This window comes from Chrysemys picta, chromosome 2 (assembly GCF_011386835.1).
Source record: "Chrysemys picta bellii isolate R12L10 chromosome 2, ASM1138683v2, whole genome shotgun sequence".
Taxonomy (NCBI): domain Eukaryota; kingdom Metazoa; phylum Chordata; order Testudines; family Emydidae; genus Chrysemys; species Chrysemys picta.
The window spans coordinates 205,168,295-205,179,480 of NC_088792.1; the positions used below are offsets into that span (position 1 = coordinate 205,168,295).

The 11,186-nt window shown below is 43.0% G+C and overlaps 1 protein-coding gene across 1 annotated transcript; it reads right to left on the minus strand.

The window, feature by feature from the left end:
* Window positions 1-7,723: 7,723 nt before the first annotated feature.
* Window positions 7,724-9,103, minus strand: LRRC30 (leucine rich repeat containing 30). The gene has a single exon (XM_024109954.3). The coding sequence runs from the start codon at window positions 8,850-8,852 to the stop codon at window positions 7,956-7,958; it is 897 nt and encodes a 298-aa protein (XP_023965722.2). The 5' UTR covers window positions 8,853-9,103; the 3' UTR covers window positions 7,724-7,955.
* Window positions 9,104-11,186: the final 2,083 nt, after the last annotated feature.

The following is an 11,186-nucleotide window of genomic DNA, read 5'->3' on the forward strand; positions in this document are numbered from 1 at the left end:
CCAGATGCTCCTTTTTGGTCTGTGTTGCTAAACACAGGTTATCTACACATCGAAATAAAACAGTTGGTTTGGAAAATTGCGACAGTACCCGCCTCACTTGTGCATGGAATAAAGCTGGAGAATTTTATACCCCTGGGGTAAACATGTCCAGGAATATTGGACTCCCTGGAAACTAAATGCAAAACAGTACTGTGCAATGCGTGCCCATGGTAATGTCCAAAAGCTTTTACTGATGTCAAGGACAGTAAACCACACAGCCTTTGGATCAAAGGACTTGATTAAATTTGGCATCTTGGCTGTAGGGGCACAAGTGGGTGTGACCTGATTCAGGCATCTGTAATCAGTTGTGAGACGCCAAGAACCATCTGGTTTCTTTACAAGCAAATAAGGGAATTGGCAGTGGAAATACATCTACGTAATACTCCCTGTGTCAGTAAAGACTTGATAGTCTTTTCTATATATGGGTTTGCCTGTTCTGGGTAAGGATATTGTCTTTGGACTGATACATCTCCTTTTATAACAATAGTGACTGCCAAACATCCATAATTATGTTTGTGTTTAGCAAAGGCTTGTGAAGTAATGCCTGTAACTCAGGTTGGTTTGTATGATTAGCCACTATTTTGTTTAAATCATACCCCTCAGGTTTAGAGTTCTCCACTGGAGATACCATGTCACACTCAGGTATGATTACTGTTGAGTCATCCTTTGCCTGTTCTACAGTAAGACACAACAATTGGTTACCCAAATCAAGAACACATCCCTGTTTATATAGGAAATCAGTTCCCAACAGGCAATTTCCTGGGTCTGCTAATTTCATTGATGCAAAGGTATGAACCTTTTTTAGGTGACCTATCTGTACTTCAATGGGTATAGAAAGTGTGGTAACAACCTGATTACTTGCAAAAGTTGCAAGTGTTTTTGTACACCCTAATGACAGAGAAGAGGATCTAAGAGCCTTAACATGGATAATGCTAATTGCTACCCCAGTATCTATAATAAAATTCCTGTGGCAGCCCCCTACCACTGCAGATACTGTGGGTCTCCCGCTTGTATCCCTGCCTAAAGGGGCTATGACTACGCTCGGGGCCGATTGGTGTCATGCCGAGTAATTTGACAAATAATCTACAGGTTTTCCTTCTATCTCTCTGGAGGCTATCCACCGGAGAGAAGGAAACGAGTTAATGGAGGCCACTGGATGGTTTGAGGGTGCCGGGCCATGGCCTTCCATTATTAGCTCATTCACATGGGTTCGGAGTTTCCAGATATCCCATCGTTGAGCCTCAAGTGTCTGCTTAAACCTCATTACAACTGAGTCCTCATTTTTGACTTGGGAAGTGGTGACATGGGTCTCCTCAGGCGTGAATTGTTCTGTGCGGTATCTGAAAAGAAAGGAACACGGTCCCGGGCCCCTACATCGGATTCAAATGCATAACCCTGTTGAGGGGCAGGCCCACTCGAAGGTCCAGGGTTATTATATGAGTTAGGGTTATTTTGCCAATGCTGATACTAGGGAATTTAGGAACACCTTGGCCTAACTGTGGTGTTCCTCAATCCTCACAGTAGGATTAGCTCGTGATTCCTGAAGTATTGCACTGGAGATAATCCTGCATGAGCATGGTAACTTTTCATAAAACCTCTACCTCCAACACTCAAGGCATCTCCACAGTGACGCAGGACATCTCTTAGTAGACATCTTTTAGTTCATTAAGATCTGTTGTTTTACCGGAACACCAGGTGATACCAGCGTACACCAAGGGGGTGTAGAGGGTCCACAAAATTCTAGGGACCTAGGCAATGTGGATGATTGCTCAAACGCCAATAATTGTCCACCCAAAGGTGGTACTTCTCTGGAGCTGTTTAATTGTCCAAAGCCTTGCACTGATTTTAGATCTTGGAGGAAACCCTGTAACCCTCCTCGTGGAGCTAGAATACAATCCCACGCTCAAAAAGATTTTATATATAATGTAGCATTTATAGATACAAAAGTCTATGTATATTCCATGTTAACCGCACTGGAAACTGACCACAGGAGGTGCCAGTGACTAGCTTGGTCACTTCTCACCCAACCGCACTGTCTGTTATCACAACACTTGCTCACATGCTGCAGTTGAACGTCAGCATCTCCATCCGACAGGTGTATGCCATCATTCCTCAGAACTTCTAGCCGATTGCAATGAGTTGATCCCACTGAATGCCTCTTCTGGACGAGAACAGCTTCGGTCCTGAAGCCCAACTGAGATCCGGCTGCCATCCTGGTTACCTTCTTGTGGGCCCAGTGCACCATAGGGTGCCCACAAGTCCAAATGTTGCATATGCTCTGGGGAGCTTCTGAAACTCAAAACACTAACCACATTCTTGTAACTCTAATATCTATGTTAACAATAGTGACACATGGGTTTGCAGCTATGCTTTTATCTGTGTTTAGTGAGGCCCAGGGTCCTGGACATTAGCTGGCACCTGGTCTGCTAGCATCACAGACTCCATTAGGGCAGGGCTGGGTCCCTCCTGTGCCTGCAAGAAGGCACCCTACTACCTACGCCCCGACTCTTGCTGCCTTGCCTCGGGGGGGTGGGGGAGAAGGGATGTGGCAGAAGGGAATGGGTGTTCTGCCTGGGTCCCGCTGAGCGGCTCCTGCCAGCATGCTGGCTGTACCTTGGCTAAGGCCTCACAAGCCTTTTCTGTCCCCCCACCAGAAGCTGGAATTGGAGGGGGGTGCAGCCGGACACAAAAAGCAGTGTGCTCCTGCAGCAGCTGCAATACAGCTGTAGCCTCTCCTCCCACAGGCAGGGTGAGGGACCAATGCAAAAGACCCGGCACAGGGCTCCATAGGGACACAGCCCCCCCCAGCCACTGTAGAGGCATCATGTGACCTCCAGCTTCTACCCCTGCCCCCCTGGGTGGGTGGGGGGAGCAATTTCCCTAGAGCTGGCTCCAGCAGGGCAACCCAGGAACACAGAACCAATATCACCTGACCCTCCCCTTCCTCCCCTTTGAGCTGTGGGAATGGGAGGGCATGGCAATAAAAATGTCAGAGTGTGCTAACAAAATTTGCAGATGACAAAGTTGGGAGGTATTGCCAACAGGAAGGAGGAATAGAAGATTTGAACAATTTGAAAACTGGAGTAAAGGAAATGGGATGAAATTTAGGAGTGCAAGTCATGCACTTAGGGACTAACCAAAAGAATTTTTTCTTTAAACTGGGAATAAGAACATAAGAAAGGCCGTACCGGGTCAGACCAAAGATCCATCTAGCCCAGTATCCTGTCTACCGACAGTGGCCAATGCCAGGTGCCCCAGAGGGAGTGAACCTAACAGGCAATGATCAAGTGATCTCTCTCCTGCTATCCATCTCCATCCTCTGACAGACAGAGGCTAGGGACACCATTCCTTACCCGTCCTGGCTAATAGCCATTAATGGACTTAACCACCATGAATTTATCCAGTTCTCTTTTAAACTCTGTTATAGTCCTAGCCTTCACAACCTTCTCAGGTAAGGAGTTCCACAAGTTGACTGTGCGCTGCGTGAAGAATGTATCGGTTGGAAGTGATTGTCAGAGAAAGACCTGGGTGTATTGGTCAACACAAGGTGACTATGAGCTGCCAATGTGATGAGTCTGTGAAAAAGGCAAATGCAGTCCTACAATGCATCAGGTGAGGTATTGCCAGTAGAGACAAGGAAGTGTTATCACCATTATATAAGGCAGTGGTGAGACCTCATCTGGAATACTGTGTGTGCAATTCTGGTCTCCCATGTTTAAGAAAGATTAATTCAGACTGGAACAGGTGCAGAGACAGGCTACTAGAATGATCAGATGAATGAAGAACTTACCTTACACGAGGTTCCCTTCGTTTAGCCCTGTGACCTCACTCCTGTTCCTGTTATCTCATTGGTTGTCCCCCGCAATTATTTGGTATCGTGGACCTGTGGATCCTCCCCTTAGGCTGTGGGGAGGTCCTTTAGCAGTGGGCGGATGGAGCTTCCTGGATACCAACAGGACGGGGAGACTTAAGGAGCTTGAAATGTTTAGTCTAACATAACTAAGGCTGAGGGGAGATATGATTGCTCTCTGTAAATACATCAGAGTAATAAACACTAGAGAAAGAGAGAGGAGTTATTTTAGTTAAGAAGAAATGCTGGCACAAGATCAAATGGATATAAATTGGCCTTCAATAAGTTCAGGCGTGAAATTAGAAGAAGGTTTCTAACCATCAGAGGAGCGAAGTTTTGGAACAGCTTTCCAAGGGGAGCAGTGGTGGTGGGGGGGAACCTAACTTGTTTCAAGACTGAGCTTGATAAGTTTATGGAGGGGATGATAAGATGAGAATGCCTACCATGGCATACGGCCCATCTGCAACTATTAGCTAATTAGCCAACAGCTGGAGATGGGACACCAGAGGGGGAAGGCTCTGAGTTACTACAGACAGTTCTTTCCCAGCTGGTCTCGTGAAATGCCCAGGGTCTAACTGATCACCATATTTGGGGTCAGGAAGGAATTTTCCCAAGGTCAGATTGGCAGAAATCATGGGAGGGAGAGTGAAGTTCACTTTCTCTGTAGCCTGGAGCACACGTCACTTGCTGCTTTGAACTACAGTGAATAGTGCATTCTCTGTAACGTGAATTCTTTACATCAAGATCTGAGGACATCAGTAACTTAGCTTCAGGTTATGGGCATATTAGGTGAGTGGGTGGGTGAGGTTTTATGGGCTGTGCTATACAGGAGGTCAGATTAGATGATCACAATGTTCCTTCTGGCCTTAAAGTCTAAAAGCCTGTTGTTTACTGTTTTTTCATTAAATTACTTACAATACAATAATTGGAACTGAACTCAATCTATTCAAACCTTAGCACAATTTAAAATGAATAAGGCCATGTGATTTTGCATATATATACTAGAATTGCTCAGAAAAATTTTGATGAACACAAAAAAAATTGACAGAAAGTGCTGAGATTTTTCAACCCAAATCCAAAACCTTTCAGTTGAAATTTAAAAGCTTTTGGTTGAAATCCAAAAATGTCTATTTGGAAATGCCACTGTGATGCTTCATGGGAGTTGTAGTTCAGGCACAAAACAGCTTGACCAGTCTCTCCACCTTCCATATAAATTACTGTGAATAGCGATCCCAGTCAACTCATCTCATGTATAAATTAGTGTCATAGTATCCTTGCCTACTGATACACGGCAGGAGGGGGGTGGGGGGGAAAGGGGGCTTTCCTGGTGGTTAATGTCACAGGCATTTAACCTTCCTGTAGACCTCTAATGCAAGGCTATCAACACTCACATGCAGTGGAAGATTTAGAGCTTGTGAAATGGACATTTAAAAGTATAATAATCCATGCCTGAAATAAAAACAGGGGTTATATTTATCTCTCATTACTAATAATTGCAGTATTGCTTCACTTATCACTGTGTGAAACAAAAATTTATGCTCAATAAAAGTTCATAAAAAGCAGAACTTACTATATATTCTGATACTTGAGTAAAAAACTAAATAAATGTAAAGCCTGGGTATGCAGTAAACGTATTCATCAACCCTATTTTACATTAACAAATCAAGTAATGACTACATTTTGCTGTCTGATACACAGCAGGTTTGCTCGTTTTCTTGTATTACCCCTCAAACCAAAGTGCCTTTTAGAAAGGTTTCTCCCTTCTCTAGCAACATAGGGTTTAATCCTTAATTGTACACTTGAAAACTGCAATTGCTGAGCATAGCGCTGAAATTCCTCTGTTAATAGAACCACGTGAGATGCAAACCATACCAACATCAAAAATTGTGGTAACCAGTTCTCACCCCTTTAATTAGCAGAATCTTTAGATCTATGTTCAATACTGCATTTGTACCTCAGCACTAGGGTAACAGCTGAAGCTGTTGGCTTCACAACTTACAAAGTACATTGCATGTATCCACAAATTATTTAACTGTTTGTTGATATTAGGCCGTTCCTGCTGCCAGTGAAACAAATGGTTATTCACAGCAGTCAGTTGTTTTCCATTAACTTCACTGGGGGGGGCAGGATCTACCCCCCACAACTAAAGATGGAGAACAAATTAAATTTAAGAACCAGTGATTTGTGAGATTTGACATAAGAAGTGAAACTCTCAAAGTTTTTCTGTATTTGCTTAATTAAATTTTTAAAAAACAGTAGGCCTGCTTTTTCTCTCATTTTTACCAGCTTTCTACCCGTGTGTCTCCACTGACCTCAGTGGAGTTACTCCAGATTTATATTAAGGCTTGGAAGGATTAGATTTTTATCGGTAAATGTCCAATGCACCGTACACATACAGACCAATGACAAAATATTTCCATTGATAACAGATATTTACAGCTAGGCTAAGTGAGAATTGTGAATGTATTAGAGTTTAAGGATATTTTCTTTGTATGATTTGAAACCTGATGTTGACAATTTGTGTTTCAATGGTTATAAAGCTTTAATTATTTCATGACAGATTCAAAAAGTTATTGTTTGACGCCCCCCATAACTTCCTGCAACTGAAAATTTAAATAGATAAAAATTGAAAAATGCTTAAAAATAAGTGATATTCTGTCAAAATTATAAAAAAAAAAAATTGAATTCTGCCAAGCCTGTTTATACTGGTTTGAGAGGAGAATTAGGTTGAACAACTTTTAACAGCTCTTGTGTATTACCTGCTCTTACTGAGTATGAAATTTTAATGAAGGTCATTTACAAAAGATCAATATATAGAACTACATCAGACATGACTTTTATGCTCCCTGCTAATGCTGAAAATTACAGAAGTAGTTGGTTTTGAGGCTCTCACAAGCTGATGATTGGATGGATAGTGCTTCCCCGATAGAAAAATACTTTCAGTTCACCTAAAATATATTCTGTCTCCTGAATAAAGTTACTTCATGGCTCAAATTGTAGGAAAGTATGAAAAGTGCAGTTGTTCATCTAGTAATATTAGTCACATCTTATTCGAACAATCTTCATTTGGTAGAATGATGATATCTCATGAAAGCATGTGTGAAATTCCACCTAGAAGTTCTGATGGTCCAGGTTTCTGTGATAATACTGTTGTAGGGGCCCTGGGAGCCTTTGTGGGAAAGTTTTTATGTTGGGAGGTGGGGAGGGTGGGAGACTTGTTTACCTGTGAGGACATTTGATCTGAACAACTGGGAGATCCCCCAATTGCCTTCAAACTTTACCTGCAATTTATAGTGATTAGCTCATAGCTGTAAAGTGGAACTTAAGAACAGCCATAATGGGTCAGACCAAAGGTCCATCTAGCCCAGGATCCTGTCTTCTGACAGTGGCCAACACCAGGTGCTTCAGAGGGAACGAACAGAACAGGTAATCAAGTGATCCACCCCCTGTCGTCCATTCCCAGCTTCTGGCAAACAGAGACTAGGGACACCATCCCTGCCCATCCTGGCCAATAGCCATATGGTGTTGAACCACACCAATAATGTGATGCCTGACCGTTAATAGAGTTTGGGACATATTAGCAAATCTCTTTTTTGAATAAATTGAATGTTCCTCCTTGAAAGTCACTTAGATTGCAGTGCACGTTTGTGGAGTGGTTTATCTGTGTAGGAAGAAATGAACACGAATTAAAGTGCAATGCACTCCACATACAGAAAATCCCATTTATATTAATATTACTGCAGTCTGAAAGATGACAAATGTACCCTTTACAATGCTAATGGCCTGCATTAATTTGTTTATTTATAATAAAGAGCAAAATTTTGACCAGTTTTTCCTAAAAGACACAACAAATACTGAAAAAATTACAGAGAGGGATGTTTTAGAAAATACACTCTATGCACAGTTAAACTAGATAGTCAGATTTCACATGCTTTCAGCAAACTTTACTGAAACCATCTTTAGTCTTTATCGTCTCCTGTGTTATGAAATGGAAACCACTGATTAAGAAAGTGCACTGACATGACTGAGTCTTGGTGACAGCATTAATCCCAAACACAGTGCAAGTTTAGTTGTGTTGCTTTTTCTCTTTAAGGTAGTTGAAGAGCACATCCAGTCCTCCCTCTACAATCTCTGGCAGTGGTCTGAACAATGGGTTATGTGAAATATGGAGCCCTTTATCCATTGGATTCCAAGCAATTTTTGGCAATCTGTGCAGCAGATAGAGATCATGTGGAAGGGTCTGAATAGAATTGTAAGCTACATTTAGTAACTCAAGTGCAGTGATGGAGCAGAGAGACCGTGGCAAGGTGCGAATATTGTTATCTTCTACAATAAAGATCTGCAAATTTACCAGGTACTGGACACTTTCTGCAATGTTTTCAAGTCTGTTGGAGCCTAAGTGCAAGAAATCTAAACCCCTCAATGCAAAAACACATAAGGGGATGTGAACAAAACGATTGTTACTCAGATTCAGCTTCCTTAGGTTTGTCAAATCAGTGAAGCTTGAAGGGAGTTGTGAGATGCAATTGTGCGAAAGGCTCAAAACTTCCAGCTTTGTGCACAGACTGAGCTCTGCTGGCACTTCACTCAGGCAATTCATATCGACAAATAAAACCTTCAGGTTTCTGAGTAGCCCGGTCTCGTTAGGCAGACACTTGAGGCGATTGCCACACAAGTTCAGCACTGCTAATCTGTCTAGTTTCCCCAAAGCCGGAGAAAGAACCACCAGCTGGTTGTGTGAAAGGTTCAATTTCTGCACCTCTGACAAGCCCCACAAAAAATCAGGCACATTTGTCATCCCCTTCATGATGAGGCTCACACTGACATAACGCAATCCACGCTTCAGCAGTGACTTTGGATCTTTCCCTGAGATAAGAGCTTCTTCCCATGCAGGAAGTCTCTGACCTTTCCTCAGCAAAAACATTCTTCTCTGATGCTTGTCCTTCGAGTGTTCAGCTCCCATAACACTCCAGACTGCTGCTGCTTTTGAAAGAAGTGAGGTTTCCTCCCTTTCTGAAATCAGTAGTGAAGAGAGGATTGCAGCCTTTTGAAGACAGTAAAAAAAACCTCAAACCATAGAGATATGGAGAAGACTATGAAGATCACCTGCTTCTGGTTACCAAAACCAGCTTCTGCAGTTGCGGAAGGAAATTTTCACTTTTTTAGGATGGGTTTAAGTTGTTTTTCTTGGTGCTGCAGATTGTAATGAAAGACTTGCTCCCAACACAGCTGAACAGACCTGTTCAATTCAAATTGAATACCACAATGCAGCTGTCACTGTCATTTTGTCGAGGCTTTATTGGACAGATATTATCTTCATTGCAAAGAGGTCACTGAGATGCTGTATATAACTTTACTATGTCAGCTTTCTTGGATATCTGGTGCATGCAGGATAATTAACAAGAGTGACTTTAAAAAACAAACAAACAAACCAACCAAATAAAATAAACATAGAAGGGAAGGGGGGGAAAAACTCAACCAAATTCATTCAGATGAGAAGCAGTTATTTTAACTCCTACTGGCCTCATTAAACAGCTTAGAACCCTGTAGCAAATTTTATATTCCACAGAAGGGCTGGTGAAGAATCTTCACATCTTGTTTTCCTTTCTATTTTTTTTCTAAAATGAATTTAGTGCTTGTGAAAGTTACTGGCCTATTTCCCCTCTATGGTGATGACAGTCCTCTCTTTATCCACAGAAAGGGTACAGAATGCATAACAGAAGTGGAACTGCCCTTTAGGATATATCTTCACTACAGTTAGCCTGGGTGCATTACAGCTACTCACATCTGGGGTCAAACTCCTACCCAAGTTACTGTGCAGTCACTGGTGCTGCACGCATCCATGTGTGTCACTAGGACTTCTGGGGACATATCCCATGGTTCTTTTGTGCTTGAGTAAGCTGAGTCGCTCTGATTCTTTCCCAGAAGATTATGTGAGAACTTGTCTGTCTTTCTGAGCACACAGGAGGCATTGTGGGAAAGCATTGGAGGACATCAACACTTGAGTGATTTAGCCTGTGTGGATGGATTACCAGCCTGAGTGAAAGTGAAACCTGTCTCTAATCCAGCCATGCCAGGTAGCTCAGGTTGAAAGCACCCCTGAACTCAGGCGAGAGGTGCTGTGTGTGGACCGGAGTGGGGTTATGGACAACATCCAAGTAAGAGCCCGGATTAACCCTGGAGTGAAGACATACTCTAAGGCCTTGGCTACACTTACCTGCTAGTTCGGCGGCTGGCAATCGAACTTCTGGGTTCGACTTATCGCGTCTAGTCTGGACGCGATAAGTCGAACCCGGAAGTGCTCGCCGTCTACTGCGGTACTCCAGCTCGGCGAGAGGAGTACCGTGGAGTCGACGGGGGAGCCTGCCTGCCGAGTGTGGACCAAGGTAAGTTCAAACTAAGGTACTTCGAACTTCAGCTACGTTATTCACGTAGCTGAAGTTCCGTACCTTAGTTCGAATTAGGGGGTTAGTGTAGACCTGGCCTTAGTGTTGCAATAACGTGCTGAAGTTTGAACAGGATGGACCCCCTAGAAGGGGTGAGTGAGTGGTTCAGTTTCATTGCTCAGCCATTTTCCTTTCTACTGAGACTGCCAACGAGGATGCACATTGTGGTGCCCTGGTAGTGATTTTGTAATATGGAAACTTGTACACTTGGCACTAGACCGAAACTTCTCCATAATTCTACATGATCCACAGGTAACCATTTGGTAAGTAATAGTTTTCCCTCACTACTAATTGGGCCCAAATCAAATAGTTTGAACCAGCAACTCATAATTGCATACGCAAGTGGCATTTCCACCCAGCTCCAAAATAATCAAGAGACAGTGTGGGATCAAAACGCATCCCTTCCTGGAGCTTAGCTTCATTAAAAAACTAATACAAACCAAACACAAGTACTGTCCAAGCATCCCTCACAGGCCTAAGATTGCTCCACCCCATAGATTCTTTTGATCAGAGAGCCAACTCCTTCTCCTTTATCTCCAGTCTGTGGCACCTACCTGCCCAGGAAGCGTTCAGGGCTCAGTGAGCAGCTGCACACACAGGTCCACCATCACCTAACACAGTGGGTCAACAGAAGAACCTCACCGTCCTGTTACAATCCCATTATAATCCCTGTTCTACTTCATTCCCACGGTAACTCCTGCCATGATGTTGATGAACCTTTATTTACCATTCAGTCAGCAGCAGCGGGGATAAAAAGAATCCACCTCAGCAGATTCCATTGTCCAGCACTATTCCTGCTTCTGAATGTCATATAACCACTGCACACAATAATAATAATGATAATGATCTTT

What these genes read in the sequence shown, in the direction of transcription:
- LRRC30 (XM_024109954.3), bottom strand. Translation starts at nt 8,852, where the DNA reads ATGGGAGCTGAACACTCGAAGGACAAGCATCAGAGAAGAATGTTTTTG.